Below are 20,192 nucleotides of genomic sequence, written 5' to 3'. Positions count from 1 at the left end.
GCAAGCATAGAAAATGCGGGACACGTTCTCGTGGCTGGAGCGGCGTTTCATCAAAATGTCTAATCTTAGCTGCCTGCATTGAATTTAACTCATGACGTTCTGGGTTATTTAATCAGAGATATAACTATAAAATTTGTAATTAGTACGTGATGTGGAAAAAATCCTTTGCAAATTTCCAAGGGAAGCATCATTCAGAGGGCCTTTTTTAAAAATTTTAACGCACAACAATAATCTAAGGGTAAGCTTATACCAAAAATTGGCCAAAAATGAACATTTCTATGCTTTTTTTTTCAGGTCAACAGGTGTCCAAGAAAAAAAAAATAATGGAGAAATGAGCAGCCTTATAGACCAGAATGGGCTTGTGTTCTGTCCATGAAAAACATGGAGAGAACGCATACGTGAACCTGGACGCCTAAATCCGATACTGACCCTTAGATTTCTCAATATTAGCACAATCCAAATGTAGGATCCAACTCGTAGGATTGTGATGGTGGGAGCGGTGCAGTTTTTTGTTTATCTGGGTTGAAGCTCAATGTGTGACTCTTGGACCCCAATGCCAGATATGTAACAAGTCCCTCCCAACTACCATGTGCCATCTGTAATAATGGCGACTGTATTCCAGGGCTCAGGTGCAACTACTGCCTCTGTATCCTCAATTGCTAAGCTCATCTATCTGGGAACTGCATGTATGCTTGAAAAAAAAAAAAAATAATAAAAAGTCACATGGCTGTATCTTCGCTGGTCTCTTTGTGTTCCCTGTCGTGCATCCTCCAGACATTTCACAATGGATGTGACTCGCTCTGTCAATCTTAACTTACAATCTATGGCAGGAAGGGAAAAAAAAGTCTCTCTATAAATAGAGCTGCGGCTCCTTGCTGTTGGCATAGTGAAAATAAGTTAAATAGTCAGTGGTGGTCATTAATCATTGCTCCTCGTTTTCATAATTGTGGTCGGAGGGGGGGGATTAACGATGTACACATATAGTATTTGCACAAGAACATTAAGCAAATGTGAAATCGAGCAAATCAGTAAGTAGCTAGGGGAGTCCGATGTGTACGGCTGTGAGAACAATGGAAAAGAAAAAAAAGAAATGGATTAAAAATATTGGAATTTTATATTATTGGTTTGCCATTTGATGTAGGACTGTATTGTAGTAAATAAACATAAAAGCAGCACCCACAGATCTCTATGAGGCCATGGTGGATCTATACAGGTGTCCGATTTCCCGGAGTGTTCCCTTCCTTTATCCTACAGGCATAGCTTGCCATTGGTAGCACAGCTAAGGGCTGTCATACACATTAGACTAAATTTGTCCAAACTAGCTGCTATTGATTGTATCGGCGGACAGTCTAATGTGTATGGGGCCTACAGAGTATTCTACTAATAGACTACATCGAGGAGAGAGCCTGTTGAATTTCAGCTGTCCGAATCCACTGATGAGCAGGACCGTATGGCCATCCAATGTGATCGAGGGTCTTCAGACTCTCCCCCGACAAAATATCTGCCTACGGCACCACAGTACTGCGCAGAAGGCCACTCTCTGGTGTGCATGACATTTGAAGGCTCACATACACACAGAGAAAAGTTGGCTGAATCCCCTGATTTCAGAAAAGACAATCAACCATCTAATGTGTATGGGGGTCTCCTCACTCGCCCCAGACAAAATGTCAGGAGAAGGATTTGTCCTTTCGATCCTCTTGTTCGACCATGAGATATTCAGATATTCAGCCACCAGAGGGGTCTGGAGGGTAGTAGCATAATTTTATGAAAATCTGCATCAGGTCACCCAAGTATAGTCTTGGTCTTCTCCTATGTGCCAAATGGACCATTTAGGCTGCAGGGACTGGGTGCAACTGAAACCTATGCATCCACTATAGTTACACCCCTGCTGGAGGGACAGAGGTGTCTGGCAGCGGCTTATTCCTCTCTTTTCATTGAAACACGTGAACGCCAAATATTCTTCTGCTATGGGGAGTCAGCTAACGTCTATGCAAGGCCTCATTCAGAAGGACGTGCTTCTTCAAGTATCCAAAAAAAGTGTCCTAGTTTTATCAGTGATTTTCATGTATGAAAAAAATAAATTGCGAAATTTCTCTTATTCATTCCTGTGTTAATCACAGACAGCGCACAGATTGTCTGCGATCCCAGGGCTGTCCTTGATTTTCACAGACCCATAGACTTCTATGAATGATTTTGATCAACGACACAAGGTCCGCCAAACCGCATGAACATGTCAACAGTTCCATAGAATACATTGGTTACATAGTCTATCAAAAATCAAAAATAGAACACGATAGAAACACATCATAGAAATATGAAAAACAAAAATAGAACACATATGTGAAAAATGGATGTCTGAATGAGGCTAAGGTACATGGGCACCTTTATTCTCGGGTTACACACAACATGCAGACTATTGTCATATACGGTAATGCCCAACTTTTATTTTTCACAGTTTTTAATAAGATTTGACTGTTTCTTACGTGGCACGGATCTGATATGGAAGCACATGGAGGACCTGTGCATGCTGACTGTATGGCCCCTCCAGTTTGGTGGTATGACATGGTGGTTGCCCCTTGTCATGTTATCTGTCCTAAATCCATAAATGAGGATTAGATTTACACCAGTAGACACTTAAGATAGATTTACGTTTTATTCCATGCGTTTTTTGGTCCGCACAGTAATTTCTTAATGTAATATAACGCTATAAACTTGTATCTCTTTGTTTCCAAGTTGATTTATGTGCACATATGTTGCACATTAATATAATGAGCTATCAGGGTGACTTACAACATGTGCTTAATATGCAAGACCCTCAAGTAGCGCAAAACTCAATCTGCAGACGAGAAATCCAAAGTGCCATATGAATGCATAAATTACCCTTGACGAGGGCAATCTGCGGCGTGCACGTGTTTACATGTCATAACACTGGTGAGCTGTATATACAAGGATAAATCCTGGAATCAGCTTTACCTTGCAACTTACTTTAAACTCTATTCGGCCATTTTTGGTGATATTTGATTATGGACGAGAACCAATATTTCCAACACTATAGGAATTGTAGGCATCACCAAGCAACAATCATGCAGCACTGTAGGCATCACCGAGCTACCACCATGCTGCACTTTAAGTATTAACGAGCCACCACCATGCTTCACTGTATGCATCATCAAGCCACCACCATGCATCACTGAGCCACCACCATGCTTCACTGTATGCATCATCAAGCCACCACCATGCTTCACTGCATCACTGAGCCACCACCATACTTCACCGAGCTTTCCTATTATCCTCTCTATGCTAAAGAAGATGGATGACATTCCCCTGTGAAAAAGGTCACTGCAGTCATACTGGATTTGCAGCTCAGACATAGTCACTAAAAAAGGGACTGAGTTGCAGTACCAGGTATAGCCACTACAGAAGGGGCGGCGATGTACATGGCAAGCAATGAAGGTATCGAAGTACCACGAGTCACTCTCCCATGGCCTACTCAAGGGGAAATTCATTAATATCAGAATCCTGGAAAACCTCCTTTTAAAGCTATGAATGCTCGTTCATGTTTCTCGTTTTAGGCCCATTTTCCATTATCCCCACAAAGCCTTAAATCCTATTTATTTGTCATGTATTCCTATAAACAGTTAATGGTCTAAGCAGCCCTGATTAGATATTATACTGCCCTGGTTTTGAGGACACCACCTGCCACTCCCCGGTCTGTCATTAGATGACCCATGAGAATTTGAGTATCCAATATATTCCCTTGTACAAAAGCAATGAACATGGCAGGATCAATACCCCTAAATCTGCAATTTACAGCAATTAATTTTTGGAGCAATGTCAACCATTCAGAGTCGGACCCCCCCCCCCCCTTATAAAGTCCATGTGCCCTATAGTCAGGATAGTTATCAGCTGACTGCTTTGGGTCCATTAATCAGTAGCGATCACATTTTATTAGCTATGACTGGCTATACGTTTTCACTGCAGTGGCCTCTGCAGGATAAATGAGGAATTAGGCTACGTTCACACGATCCTTTTTTTCATCCTTTTTTTTTTCAGGTCCTGTTTTGAAAAACCGCAGCTAAATTCAGCGCTGATTTTAGCTGCGGTTTTTGATCCTTTTTCTTCTGTGGATTCCACTGCGGGTTTCCAAATGCAGTTTCCTATTGGTGCTGCTGGAAACCCGCAGCGGAATCTGCAGAAAGAATTGACATGGTACTTCTTTTTTCTGCAGGCAAAACCGCTGCGGATTTGCCTGTGGAAAAAAGGATCGTCGGCACAGGGGGTCCTTTTTTCCATTGGGTTACATTGTACTGTAACCTACATGGAAAACTGCTGCGGATCCGCAGTGCAATTCCGCTGCGGATCCGCAGCAAAAACCGCACCGTGTGAACATAGCCTTACATGCCGGACGTTCAACTTAATGGCCAACCAGGATGGGCCAGGTCTGCCATGGCGTCTCACACTTTAGAGAATCCCTTTAACTGTGTGAATACAGTCTTATAGAAAAACTGCCCATGAGTCCCCCATAAAAAAAGAAGAGGGCAAAATGAGAGCTCAATGCCAGGAGGGAACTAACAGTAGAGCGATCCCCCTTCTAGTGATTGTCGACATTACCACCAAGCCCTAGTATTTGTCCCCTGCTCCTCAATATCTATGATCCCCTCCCTTGCTTACATTATAAATCCGGTAGCTCTGCATTAAAAGAGGGCAGGAAGCTAACCTGGGGCCCGGCCTGCTCTCCGTGGACCCTGTTACAGCCTCAATGCCCTGGCAGTTCTCTGTCTCTGTGACAGAAGGAGGAAATACAACAAAATGTACAAATACATATAATATTATCATCCAACTCATTTTAAGAATGATTTGCTAATACCACCCCCCCAAAAAAAATAATTATACGTTTCTATACTTTTGGTTAAATTATGTGTCAAAAATTCTCAGAAGCCCCTGAACGGACTGCGGCTACCCATCAGCCATCACCATCCGCTCTCCAAGGCCTATCTCCTGCAATGCGTTATGGCGGCTTCAGCTGCAGGTGACAGAGATGTAAAAAAAGCCAGACCTCAAGATTTAAATGGGGGAGGAGGGTGGGCAGAATCTTGAAAATTCTGAACCCTTCCTCTTGTCTGATCCATGGAGGGGTGATGGTTGAGATTAATTTTACAACCCCCACTTAAGTCTTCGGTGCAGTACAGGCAGATGATTATTTAAGGGCTACAATTATATATGTGTCAGGGGAACGAAGGCTCAAAATTAAAAAAATTCACACATCCACCCTACAATATATGGTGCATAGTTTTTTTTTATTTTTCCTTCCTTTCGGATACTCTAGTGTAAATGCAATACATTGAGGGCTCACGTATAACAAGCATTTTTTTTTTTGTTAGAATAGTTTCATGATTTTTCTTATTATATATATATATATATATATATATATATATATATATATATATATATATATATATATATATATATATATATACACAAACACACATATAAGCTTTCCTATATCATCCATGCCTATTATTTATATTTTAGATATTCTTTGTATATACAACAGATGTTTTAGTCGGCTTCTATACTTGCTACATCTATTATTTTATATTATATATTTATTTATTACATACGTACGTACAAGCACTTTTTTTTTTTTACTTTGTCTAAATGCAGCGTGAATTTATTTCCCTTGGCCATTTCAACTTTAAACCTTTAATGCAGTGTGACAATGATAAATCAAGCGAGAAAATATTTTTTGTAAATTTCACAGACTACTTCAGGTTTATACAGATGTGGGGAAAAAGAATACACAGATGCATGCATATCAATGTATATATACTCACGCAGGTATGTAAGTATACATATGCATTCGTGTGTATATAATTATATAATATACACACACATATATATATTATACACACACATACGATCTCCTATATAGGGATATCTCCCACTCTCCCTCCCATACACATGATAGATGACATATATGTACCCGCCCCTCCCTCCCCTATATCCAGTACTGTAGATATATGTATACAGGTATGTGTCGGTCACATGTACAGCAGCACAATATCCCGGCTGCCGTCTGGCTGCAGCCACTGAGCCGGATCCTATGTTGCGCCCTGAACGACGACCAATGACAGCGACGGCTGCAATCCAATCCAATCCAATCTACACTCCGATCCATATCGAACCTCTGCAAATCGGATACAGATCGAGCAGTGCTGACTTTGTCACCTGACTGTTTTTTGTTGTTGTTTTTTTAACATAGGACTGCAGATAAACCAGACCAACTCAGCTCTGCAACATCTGTGCCGCTAGTCTAAATGATTACCGAGCATTTTTCTCTTCGGCAGTAATAACCGTATGACGGAGGGGATGGATGGGGAGAAGGGGAGGGGGATTTTTGCCTTTCTGTAATTAGCTGCCATCCTGTACCGATCGGCTGGAAGGAATAAGGGGGTTATAGCGTAAGGTTGCTCACCATTTACGATGCTTTGGAACAAGAAGACGGCCAGTATCCACATGCTCCTGTCAAATCCTCACCGCTCCAGGCTCAGCCTCTTTCAGCTCTTGATTTCCCCTTTTATGTGTGAACGGCAAGGTTAATTCTCCCAGCAGAAATGTTCCAAGCTCCTGCAGATCAGGGGGGCTGATCGTCCTCTAAACCTGGTGATAGAGGCTCCGTGGACGGATATTTTTAGGTCCAGAGATAGATGGATGGATGGTCTGGCCGGCTGTAGGATACAGGGAGGACAACGGCTGCTACAGGAGAAGGGAGGCGGGTGCTTTAAACCCAGGTGTGTTCTTCACATGCAAAAGAAACAGCACCAGGCTCAGGTCCACAGGTGAAAAATCCTTAAATGCAAGCACAAGACCATCCCTGCGTGCAATAATATCTGTATGTAAAAATGGAAAACAATTAAAAAAAAAAAATAAAAAGGAGAAAAAAAAATGTAAATCAACCCTCAGACATAACCTTCAACCACCAGATCCAGGCAGCAGGCAGACAAGCAAGCGCATCTTTCCTCTTCTTCAGCTATAATCAGATTGATCCCTCTGCCTCTGTGCAGAAGAGGAGAGCGTTAACCCTTTCATGGGTCTCCCTCTCTGTCAACGTGCAGCTTCTAAGCAACCGAGCGCATCCATAGCGAGGACCAAATAAAAACCCCAGAAAGACCAGCGCGCTTCGTGAACTTTCTGCAAAAGCGGCGGTGCTGGTGCGACAGCAGCAGTCCTGCGAGTGCAGGTTGTTTTTTTTTTCTTACCCAACCCCTGCTCCATTTTTATTGGTGCGACAAGCTGCAGGGTTGTTTTTTTCCTGATTCCTTATATCTGAATGGATGTCACTTCATAAACCTGGTCCGCTAATCATTTCCAATATTTAAATATTTTTTTTTTATTATTTAGTTGAATTTTATGTATTTTATATAAGTGAAATGCAGAACAGATGTATTTCTAACAATAATAAAATATATATATATATATATATATATATATATATATATATATATATATATATATATATATATATATATATATATATATATATTTTATATTTTTTTTCCCTTCATTTTTCAAATTTTAGCCAGGAATTTGCCAATTAAAAAAATAAATAGTCGTTGTATATGACGTTGACTACTTAAAACTGACTTTTCTTCCATTTAGCAATTATCATCACAGATCTTTTTAATATGGCGATTTTATTTATTCATTTTTAGATTTAGGTTTTAAAGTTCCATATTTAAATTTTAATTGTTGCCCTGTTAGTATTTTTTTTTCATCATGATTTCTTTCGAAATGTTTCCAAAAACATGGGGAAGGACATCGTAATTTTGTAAAATGTACATGTTAATAAGCCTCTTTGAGCACAGTGTCACAGCACGGGTTAGAACATACAGAAGAAGCACCAGACTTTTTATTAAGCATTGATTTTTTTTATTTTTTTTTTTTATTTACAATGATATTCCCCAGGAGGCATGTGATTGGCTGAGCTCAGAGGCAATATTTTTTTTTTTCGGCTGTTAATTTTTCAGTCTGGTAATGTGTTTTGTCATGTGTCTCAGAGCATCAGTGTTTCTATTTTGTGACTGATTTATTTACCATCCTAAGATTTCAGAATAAGAGAGTATCAACCCGCTTTAAAGGAAAAGTATCACCACAAAAAAAATACTACATCCAACACCTCAAGACATTAGTTTCAAGAATCCCTTGACAATAAGGCAATCACAAAGCGTCAGCCCCTTGCTTGGATTCCTGTGATCAATGGTAATCTATACGGAAACCTGACAGTAAAGCCGGACACACACATTAGATGGCTGTCAGACGATTGTTAGACTGACAGCCATCTCAGCCGACTCTCCCATACACCGTTGAACTCGTTCGGCCATGCACTCTCTTTTGTTAAACCCTGCCCACTCTCAGACCACTCTCTGTTGTTAAACCCGGCCCAGTCTCATACTGCCTGTTGTTAGACCCTGCCCACTCTCAGACCACTCCCTGTTGTTAAACCCTGCCCACTCTCAGTTGTTAAACCTTGCCCACTCACAGTTGTTAAACTCCTGCCCACTCTCAGACCACTCTCTGTTGTTAAACCCGGCCCAGTCTCAGTTGTTAAACCTGCCCAATCTCATACTGCCTGTTGTTAGACCCTGCCCACTCTCAGACCACTCCCTGTTGTTAACCCCTTCACCCCCAAGGGTGGTTTGCACGTTAATGACCGGGCCAATTTTTACAATTCTGACCACTGTCCCTTTATGAGGTTATAACTCTGGAACGCTTCAACGGATCTTGGCGATTCTGACATTGTTTTCTCGTGACATATTGTACTTCATGATAGTGGTAAAATTTCTTCGATATAAGTTGCGTTTATTTGTGAAAAAAACGAATATTTGGCGAAAATTTTGAAAATTTCGCAATTTTCCAACTTTTAATTTTTATGCCCTTAAATCACAGACATATGTCACGCAAAATACTTAATAAGTAACATTTCCCACATGTCTACTTTACATCAGCACAATTTTGGAACCAAAATTTTTTTTTGTGACGGAGTTATAAGGGTTAAAAGTTGACCAGCAATTTCTCATTTTTACAACACCATTTTTTTTTAGGGACCACATCTCATTTGAAGTCATTTTGAGGGGTCTATATGATAGAAAATACCCAAGTGTGACACCATTCTAAAAACTGCACCCCTCAAGGTACTCAAAACCACTTTCAAGAAGTTTATTAACCCTTCAGGTGTTTCACAGGAATTTTTGGAATGTTTAAATAAAAATGAACATTTAACTTTTTTTCACACAAAATTTATTTCAGATCCAATTCATTTTATTTTACCAAGGGTAACAGGAGAAAACAGACCCCAAAATTTGTTGTACAATTTGTCCTGAGTATGCTGATACCCCATATGTGGGGGTAATCCACTGTTTGGGCGCATGGCAGAGCTCGGAAGGAAAGGAGCGCCATTTGACTTTTCAATGCAAAATTGACTGGAATTGAGATGGGACGCCATGTTGCATTTGGAGAGCCCCTGATGTGCCTAAACATTGAAACCCCCCACAAGTGACACCATTTTGGAAAGTAGACCCCCTAAGGAACTTATCTAGATGTGTGGTGAGCACTTTGACCCAACAAGTGCTTCACAGAAGTTTATAATGCAGAGCGGTAAAAATAAAAAATCATATTTTTTCACAAAAATGATCTTTTCACCCCCAATTTTTTATTTTCCCAAGGGTAAGAGAAGAAATTGGACCCCAAAAATTGTTGTGCAATTTGTCCTGAGTACGCTGATACCCCATATGTGGGTGTAAACCATTGTTTGGGCGCAGCGCAGAGCTCGGAAGGGAAGGAGCGCCATTTGACTTTTCAATGCAAAATTGACTGGAATTGAGATGGGACGCCATGTTGCATTTGGAGAGCCCCTGATGTGCCTAAACATTGAAACCCCCCACAAGTGACACCATTTTGGAAAGTAGACCCCCTAAGGAACTTATCTAGATGTGTGGTGAGCACTTTGACCCAACAAGTGCTTCACAGAAGTTTATAATGCAGAGCCGTAAAAATAAAAAATCATATTTTTTCACAAAAATGATCTTTTCGCCCCCAATTTTTTATTTTCCCAAGGGTAAGAGAAGAAATTGGACCCCAAAAATTGTTTTGCAATTTGTCCTGAGTACGCTGATACCCCATATGTGGGTGTAAACCATTGTTTGGGCGCAGGGCAGAGCTCGGAAGGGAAGGAGCGCCATTTGACTTTTCAATGCAAAATTGACTGGAATTGAGATGGGACGTCATGTTGCGTTTGGAGAGCTCCTGATGTGCCTAAACATTGAAACCCCCCACAAGTGACACCATTTTGGAAAGTAGACCCCCTAAGGAACTTATCTAGATGTGTGGTGAGCACTTTGACCCAACAAGTGCTTCACAGAAGTTTATAATGCAGAGCCGTAAAAATAAAAAATCATATTTTTTCACAAAAATGATCTTTTCGCCCCCATTTTTTTATTTCCCCAAGGGTAAGAGAAGAAATTAGAGCACAAAAGTTGTTGTGCAATTTGTCCTGAGTACGACGATACCCCATATGTGGGGGTAAACCACTGTTTGGGCGCATAGCAGAGCTCGGAAGGGAAGGAGCGCTATTTTACTTTTCAATGCAAAATTGACTGGAATTAAGATGGGATGCCATGTTGCGTTTGCAGAGCCCCTGATGTGCCTAAACATTAAAACCCCCCACAAGTGACACCATTTTGGAAAGTAGACCCCCTAAGGAACTTATCTAGATGTGTTTTGAGAGCTTTGAACCCCCAAGTGTTTCACTACAGTTTATAACGCAGAGCTGTGAAAATAAATTCTTTTTTTTTTTCACAAAAATGATTTTTTAGCCCCCAGTTTTGTATTTTCACAAGGGTAACAGGATAAATTGGACCCCAAAATTTGTTGTCCAATTTGTCCTGAGTATGCTGATACCCGATATGTGGGGGGAACCACTGTTTGGGCGCATGACAGAGCTCGGAAGGGAAGGAGCGCCATTTGGAATGCAGACTTAAATGGATTGGTCTGCAGGCGTCACGTTGCATTTGCAAAGCCCCTGATGTACCCAAACAGTACAAACCCCCCACAAGTGACCCCATATTGGAAACTAGACCCCCCAAGGAACTTATCTAGATGTGTTGTGAGAACTTTGAACCCCCAAGTGTTTCACTACAGTTTATAACGCAGAGCCATGAAAATAAATTCTTTTTTTTTTCACAAAAATGATTTTTTAGCCCCCAGTTTTGTATTTTCACAAGGGTAACAGGAGAAATTGGACCCCAAAAGTTGTTGTCCAATTTGTCTTGAGTATGCTGATACCCGATATGTGGGGGGGAACCACTGTTTGGGCGCATGACAGAGCTCGGAAGGGAAGGAGCGCCATTTGGAATGCAGACTTAAATGGATTGGTCTGCAGGCGTCACGTTGCATTTGCAGAGCCCCTGATGTACCCAAACAGTACAAACCCCCCACAAGTGACCCCATATTGGAAACTAGACCCCCCAAGGAACTTATCTAGATGTGTTGTGAGAACTTTGAACCCCCAAGTGTTTCACTACAGTTTATAACGCAGAGCCGTGAAAATAAATTCTTTTTTTTTTCACAAAAATGATTTTTTAGCCCCCAGTTTTGTATTGTCACAAGGGTAACAGGATAAATTGGACCCCAAAATTTGTTGTCCAATTTGTCCTGAGTATGCTGATACCCGATATGTGGGGGGGAACCACTGTTTGGGCGCATGACAGAGCTCGGAAGGGAAGGAGCGCCATTTGGAATGCAGACTTAAATGGATTGGTCTGCAGGCGTCACGTTGCATTTGCAGAGCCCCTGATGTACCCAAACAGTACAAACCCCCCACAAGTGACCCCATATTGGAAACTAGACCCCCCAAGGAACTTATCTAGATGTGTTGTGAGAACTTTGAACCCCCAAGTGTTTCACTACAGTTTACAACGCAGAGCCGTGAAAATAAAAAATCCTTTTTTTCCCACAAAACTTATTTTTTGGCCCCCAGTTTTGTATTTTCCCAAGGGTAGCAGGAGAAATTGGACCCCAAAAGATGATGTCCAATTTGTCCTGAGTACGCTGATACCCCATATGTTGGGGTAAACCCCTGTTTGGGCACACGGGAGAGCTCGGAAGGGAAGGAGCACTGTTTTCCTTTTTCAACGCAGAATTGGCTGGAATTCAAATCGGATGCCATATCCCGTTTGGAAAGCCCCTGATGTGCCTGAACAGTGGAAACCCCCCAATTATAACTGAAACCCTAATCCAAACACACCCCTTACCCTAATCCCAACAGTAACCCTAACCACTCCTCTAACCCAGACACACCCAACCCTATTCCCAACCGTAAATGTAATCCAAACCCTAACCCTATCTTTAGCCCCAACCCTAACTGTAGCCCCAACCCTAGCCCCAACCCTAGCCCTAACCCTAGCAATAACCCTAGCCCTAACTCTAGTCCTAACTCTAGCCCTAACCCTAACCCTAATGGGAAAATGGAAATAAATACATTTTTTAATTTTTTTATTTTTCCCTAACTAAGGGGGTGATGAAGGGGGGTTTGATTTACTTTTATAGCGGGTTTTTTAGCGGATTTTTATGATTGGCAGCCGTCACACACTGAAAGACGCTTTTCATTGCAAAAAATATTTTTTGCGTTACCACATTTTGAGAGCTGTAATTTTTCCATATTTGAGTCCACAGAGTCATGTGAGATCTTGTTTTTTGCGGGATGCGTTGACGTTTTTATTGGTAACATTTTCGGACACGTGACATTTTTTGATCGCTTTATATTCCGATTTTTGTGAGGCAGAGTGATCAAAAACCAGCTATTCATGAATTTCTTTTTGGGGAGGCGTTTATACCGTTCCGCGTTTGGTAAAATTGATAAAGCAGTTTTATTCGTCGGGTCAGTACGATTACAGCGATATCTCATTTATATCATTTTTTTTATGTTTTGGCGCTTTTATACGATAAAAACTATTTTATAGAAAAAATAATTATTTTGGTATCGCTTTATTCTCAGGACTATAACTTTTTAATTTTTTTGCTGATGATGCTGTATGGCGGCTCGTTTTTTGCGGGACAAGATGACGTTTTCAGCGGTACCATGGTTATTTATATCAGTCTTTTTGATCGCGTGTTATTCCACTTTTTGTTCGGCGGTATGATAATAAAGCGTTGTTTTTTGCCTCGTTTTTTTTTTTTTTTTCTTACGGTGTTTACTGAAGGGGTTAACTAGTGGGCCAGTTTTATAGGTCGGGTCATTACGGACGCGGCGATACTAAATATGTGTACTTTTATTGTTTTTTTTATTTTATTTAGATAAAGAAATGTATTTATGGGAATAATATTTTTTTTTTTTCATTATTTTGGAATATTTTTTTTTTTTTTTTTTTACACATTTGGAAATTTTTTTTTTTACTTTTTTACTTTGCCCCAGGGGGGGACAATACAGATCGGTGATCTGTCAGTTTGCATAGCACTCTGACAGATCACCGATCTGCGAGAAGTGCAGGCTGCTTCACAGTGCCTGCTCTGAGCAGGCTTCTGTGAAGCCACCTCCCTCCCTGCAGGACCCGGATCCGCGGCCATCTTGGATCCGGGTCTGGAGCAGGCAGGGAGGGAGGTAAGACCCTCGCAGCAACGCGATCACATCGCATTGCTGCGGGGGGCTCAGGGAAGCCCGCAGGGAGCCCCCTCCCTGCGCGATGCTTCCCTGCACCGCCGGCACATCGCGATCATGTTTGATCGCGGTGTGCCGGGGGTTAATGTGCCGGGGGCGGTCCGTGACCGCTCCTGGCACATAGTGCCGGATGTCAGCTGCGATATGCAGCTGACACCCGGCCGCGATCGGCCGCGCTCCCCCCGTGAGCGCGGCCGATCGCGTATGACGTACTATTCCGTCCTTGGGAAGTAGGGCCCACCCCACATGGACGGAATAGTACGTCTAATGACAGAAAGGGGTTAAACCCTGCCCACTCTGTTGTTAAACCCTACCCACTCTCAGACCACTCTCTGTTGTTAAACCCTGCCCACCCTCAGTTGTTAAACCCTGCCCACTCTCAGTTGTTAAACCCTGCCCACTCTCAGACCACTCTCTGTTGTTAAACCCTGCCCACTCTCAGTTGTTAAACTCCTGCCCACTCTCAGACCACTCTCTGTTGTTAAACCCTGCCCACTCTCAGTTGTTAGACCCTGCCCAATCTCATACTGCCTGTTGTTAGACCCTGCCCACTCTCAGACAACTCTGTTGTTAAACCCTACCCACTCTCAGTTGTTAAACCCTACCCACTCTCAGTTGTTAAACCCTACACACTCTCAGTTGTTAAACCCTGCTCACTCTCAGTTGTTAAACCCTGCCCACTCTCAGTTGTTAGACCCTGCCCACTCTCAGACAACTCTGTTGTTAAACCCTACCCACTCTCAGTTGTTAAACCCTACCCACTCTCAGTTGTTAAACCCTACCCACTCTCAGTTGTTAAACCCTACCCACTCAGTTGTTAAACCCTGCTCACTCTCAGTTGTTAAACCCTACCCACTCTCAGTTGTTAAACCCTGCACATTCTCAGACCATTCCCTGTTGTTAAACCCTGCCCACTGTCAGACTGCTCCATGTTGTTAGACATGCCCTCTCTCACCTCATACCTTATATAAGACTCTACCCACTATTGGACAAGACTCTACTAGTAAATCCTTGCCCACATTGAGACCACACTCGTCCTGCTAGACCATGCACACCCTTAGACCACATCCATCCTGTCAAACTCTGCCCACTCTTAGACTAAACCCCTCTTGCTAAACTCTGCCTGCTCTCAGACCAAGCCCCTCCCATTAAAAAAGTAACTTTTTTTTAGTTATGCCAGAGTCACACTAGCGTATGGCATCTGATGCAAGAGCATTGAATGCGATATGCTAATGACCCTCGGCTCTTGCCCTGCTGCGAACGGGAGCTGAGTGTCATGCGTCTGTGCTCCGAACCTCTCGCACAGGGAGGATCAGAGCACAGCTGCAGAGGAGGTGGAAAAAGTAATTTCTCCATCTCCTCCGCTGCCGGCGTCTGCGTATATCGCACTGCACTCGGATGATATCTGAGTGATGTGCGTTGTCACTCACACCCAATCGCAGATGTGATCTGCCCCATAGATTAACACTGGGCTGAGTGCTATGTGATGTTTTATCGCATAGCACTCGGCCTTATTATACGGTAGTGTGACTCCGGCCTTACGATATAAATTCCTCCTCTCTCCCCCCATAATGTTTTAGAACTTATTTTCATAAAATACAATATGCAAAATTATACTTAAACCCCACTCACAAGTACAGACAACCCCTATATCCAAATTGCCTTTCATAACAGTTCTTTAAGAGTATACCCCTAATAAAAAATGTCAGCACAGTGCCTTTTCACAATCACAACCTACTACTTTTTCTACACATAACCAAAAATGCAAAAATTATAAATTCAGGCTGTCGGACGCTGCCACAAGGGGGAGCTCACTGCATACATATTTCTACAGTTCTCATTGGATTTCTGCATCTCCCAATGAATTTCATACATTACATTAGAATATAAAAATATACGCAGCTAGCTCCCCCTTCTGGTGATCACCTTGTGGCTTTACCTGCTCCATTGAGTGTATGGTTTCATCTCACAAAATAGATGTAGGTGGCACAAAAATTCAGGGTAAGGTTACATAGCAGCAAACATCATAGCACCAGACCCCAGGAAAATAGATGATGACTTAAGCTTTCTTTGTTTTGAGAAGATGCCTATTAAAGTAAGATGCGACGCAGAGATATTCAAGAAGTCAGTTTAAGTCATTTCAAATATAACTAGTTGCAATTTGCTGTAAATTTGGAGGCATGTTAATCCATAATGGAGATGTATTTAGCCTAGTCACCATGCGAGCAAAATTTCTCAGAATTTTTAATAAATTAATTGAATGCAGGACCCAAAGATAGCCACCAGATGTCACTGTTTCGATTGCCATTTACACAGGTGGACAGCAACGAAGGCTAGTTTCACACTAGCGTTAACTGCAATACGTCGCAAATGCGTCGTTTTGCCGAAAATACGCATCCAGCAAAAGTTCTTGCTGGATACGTTTTTTCGTCATAGACTAACATTAGCGACGCATTTGCGACGCATTGCCAAACGTCGCGTCCGTTTTGCGACGCTTGGGCGTGTGGTAGCGGACCGTCGGGAGAAAAAAACGTTTTTTGCTCCCGACGGTCCACTTCTTCCGACCGCGCATGCGCGGCCGGAACTCCGCCCCCACCTCCCCGCACTTCCCCGCACCTCACAATGGGGCAGCGGATGCGTGGGAAAAATGCATCCGCTGCCCCCGTTGTGCGGCGGAGACCACCCTAGCGTCGGGAACATCGGCCCGACGCACAGCGACGGGTTGTTCCCGACGCTAGTGTGAAACTAGCCTAAAGGTACCTTCACACGAAACGACTTTGTAACGATATCGCTAGCGATCCGTGACGTTGCAGCGTCCTCGCTAGCGATATCGTTTAGTTTGACACGCAGCAGCGATCAGGATCCTGCTGTGATGTCGCTGGTCGCTGAATAAAGTCCAGAACTTTATTTGGTCGTCCGATCGCCGTGTATCGTTGTGTTTGAAAGCAAAAGCAACGATACCAGCAATGTTTTACACTGGTAACCAGGGTAAACATCGGGTTACCAAGCGCAGGGCCGCGCTTAGTAACCTGATGTTTACCCTGGTTACCAGCGTAAAAGTAAAAGAAACAAACAGTACATACTCACCTGCGCGTCCCCCAGCGTCTACTTCCCACACTGACTGAGCGCCAGCCCTAAAGTGAAAGTGAAAGCACAGCGGTGACGTCACCGCTGTGCTGTTAGGGCCGGAGCTCAGTCAGTGTCAGGAAGCAGACGCTGGGGGACGCGCAGGTGAGTATGTACTGTTTGTTTTTTTTACTTTTACGCTGGTAACCAGGGTAAACATCGGGTTACTAAGCGCGGCCCTGCGCTTAGCAACCCGATGTTTACCCTGGTTACCCGGGGACCTCGGCATCGTTGGTCGCTGGAGAGCGGTCTGTGTGACAGCTCCCCAGCGATCAAACAGCGACGCTGCAGCGATCGGCATCGTTGTCGCTATCGCTGCAGCGTCGCTTCGTGTGAAGGTACCTTAAGGTTATGTGCACATGTTGCGGATTTCCTGCGGATCCGCAGCGTTTTTTACTGTGCAGAAACGCTGCAGATCCGCAAGTGATTTACAGTACAAGGTAAATCAATGAAAAAAAAATGCTGTGCTAATGGTGCGGATCTGCAGCGTTTTTGTACCCATTCCATTATAGAAATCAGCAGGGGTAAAAACGCAAGAAATCCGCACCAAATCCGCACCTGCGTTTTCTGCCAAGAGATGCAGAATCCGCACAAAAAATTCCAGAGGCAAATCCGCAGAATGTGCACATAGCCTAAGAATCTGCAGGAGGGGAAGTCTGAGGGGACCAGAGAAATAAGTTTAAAATAAAAAATTAAAATTACAAAAATATTAAAAATAAAATTTCAAAACACCCTATTTTAATCCCAAATAAAAATAATTTTAAAAAATAAACATTGTTAAAAAAGTTCAAACTATCAAAATGTAAAAATTTTTAAACTATGTTAAAAGTCAAAAATAAATATAAACTTGAGACACAATGGTAGGGCTGGCGGAACGCACCAAATAATATAATGAGTGATAAGAGGTGCGTTCGCAGCCCGGGGTCCACCGTGCAGAGATGGAACCTGCTACTAAGTAATGGCGGACACAATACGGCGGTATAACGTGTTCACGCACGGGTTAGCGTCACCCGGTATGAAAAGGGAAACGAACACCTGTTGCTTCACAGAGCCGCCGAACCGGAGAGTGAGCACTAGGGCGAGGTCACAGAACTGTGCCCCAAGGACTGGGGAAAGAGTCCCTCTAGACCATTAGTGCTCAGCGCCGCTAAAGGAGTGCCAGGGAAAAACAAACATTTGCCGCTCTGGCGGACGCCACTAACCACCCTGTCTAGGGCCAGGAAAGAACACTAATTATGCACGGCGCCGCACTGGCGGTCGCTGCTGGATAGACACTGTAAGGATCGTGCTCTTGTGTTTGGATAGCACTGTCTGGCACTAGATTACATCATCATTCGTGAGCAGTCAACAACTCTAGGGATGGGAATGATTCGGAGCTTTCATCCATCAACAGGCATACATTCACACACACCTTAGTAAGTCTATACTAGCGCATGGCCGTGCGAACCTTTTATAGCGGAAGCTCTCCGGGACCTTCCTAGTGGTCCAATAGGAGCTGCTACAGGACCTGAGCATGTGACCCCCGACCTCCAATGACAGGTCGTCCCTTGGGCATGCTCAGAAGAAGAAAAGCAGGTCTTAGTCCCAGGGATGCCTGCTTGCCACTGATCAGTACTGGTTACAATGGCTGAGCCTGGAAGGACAACAGTAATCAGCTTGAGCCAAACACTGGGACCCACGTCTCTGCTGAGCAGGCTCCACTGCGGCTGGAGGAGAATGGGAGACCACAGCAGAGATAGTTCGAGATTCCCCCCATACAGCGGCGGGAACTTGGCACCTAACACACCATAACTTGTTTTCCAATCACAGCACTTCCCCCCAAAAAATGTACACCAAAAACCAATCAAAATGTCAAACTACCCCAAAATGATATCAATAAAATCAGCTTAGTGCGCGCATAAAAAGGCCTAAGGCCCCTTTCACACATCAGTTTTTTGCTATCCATCGAATTTTGAAAAAAACGTATCCGACAACTGATACCGCCGGATGTTTTTTTCTTATAGACTTGTATTAGCGACGGATGGCCTCACGTTTCATCCGTTGTTCGCCGGATCAGTCGAAAATTGTTTGTCCATAGGCCGGAGGCAACGGACAAAGTATCGTTTTTTGTGTCCAGCGAAAAAACGGACAGCGACGGATCTGTCGACATCTGTCGTTTGCTCGCATGGAAGCCTATGGGCGCCGGATCCGTCAAATGATGGAATCTGGCGACGGATTCCGTTTTTTTAACTGAGCATGTTCCGATCCAATTGGCCAGATCCGCTAGTCGGATCTGTTGAAAAAACAAATCCGTCGCATAAGTTTTTCACAATCTGCAACGGATCCGTCGAGCCAATGTATTGTGACTGATGGCAAAAAACTGATGTGTGAAAGGGGCTTAACATAGCTCCATCAATGCAAAAAAAAAAGGTATGGGACTTAGAAAACAAACATACAATTTTTTATTTTTTTTTTTTACAAATTTCACAATTTTTTTATTCACCACTAAAATTACAAAAAAAATCTAGACAAGTTAAATATCGTCATAATTGAACTGAAGAATCATGTTGTTGGGTCAATTTTACGGCACAATGAAAGCCGTAAAACAAAAGCCCAAAAAACAACTATGGAATTGAGTTGTTTTTTTCCCGCTTTTCAGAACAGTATAAGGCCGGTTTCCCACGTCCTGATATTTCCGGCACCGGTAAACACGGTACCAGAGATATCCGTGTGACACATCCGTGTGGCACACGTGCGGCAGCTGTGTGCCACATCAGGACCACAAGGACGGCTGTCGGGAAGCAGCTCTACAGTAAGCGCTATCCCCCTGCATGTGGTGCTGAAGCCGGCTGTCATCCGTTCTCCCCTGAATAAAAGAAAAACCGAAGTGGGGTCCCCCCTATATTTTACAACCAAACCGGCAAAACTCACTACTATTCTCAGGCATGGATATGGGCCCCCAGCCTAAAAACAGTAGCCAGCAGCTGCTCAGAAAAGGCACATCTATTAAATGCGACAATTCTGGAGCTTTGCCCGGTTCTTCCCACTGCCCTGTAGCGGGGGCATATGGGGTAATTAGGGGTTAATGTCACCTTCCTATTGGAAGGTGACATTAAGGGTATATACAGTTTACAACTCAAATTAACTCTTCAGTGTGGGGAATTTACAGTTTACAACGACGAGCGCTGCTAATGCGACTGCTCCCGGCTATAAACAACTGGGGAATGAATGAAATGATGGAAGCGGATCCGTGATATAAATGGATACCACACGTTCTGTCAGGGAGGACGGTCCTGGTTCTGTCAGGGTGGACGGTCCCGGTTCTGTCAGGAAGGACGGTACTGGTGCTGTCAGGGAGGACGGTTCTGGTTCTGTC

General features: G+C 43.2%; 1 protein-coding gene across 2 annotated transcripts in view; it reads right to left on the bottom strand.

Moving 5' to 3' along the window:
- Positions 1-7,201, bottom strand: part of DSCAM (DS cell adhesion molecule) — a 518,766-nt gene extending 511,565 nt beyond the window's left edge. For both annotated transcript variants that reach the window (XM_077293859.1, XM_077293860.1), the window contains exon 1: positions 6,476-7,201. In XM_077293859.1, coding sequence (XP_077149974.1) covers positions 6,476-6,518 — 43 coding nt within the window. In that variant the 5' untranslated portion in view covers positions 6,519-7,201. The remainder of the gene's footprint in view (positions 1-6,475) is intronic.
- Between the last annotated feature and the right edge of the window lie 12,991 nt (positions 7,202-20,192).

The sequence above is a fragment of the Ranitomeya variabilis genome, chromosome 3 (genome assembly GCF_051348905.1).
Source record: "Ranitomeya variabilis isolate aRanVar5 chromosome 3, aRanVar5.hap1, whole genome shotgun sequence".
Classification (NCBI taxonomy): Eukaryota; Metazoa; Chordata; class Amphibia; order Anura; family Dendrobatidae; genus Ranitomeya; species Ranitomeya variabilis.
This window is presented reverse-complemented; position numbering and strand designations above follow the sequence as displayed.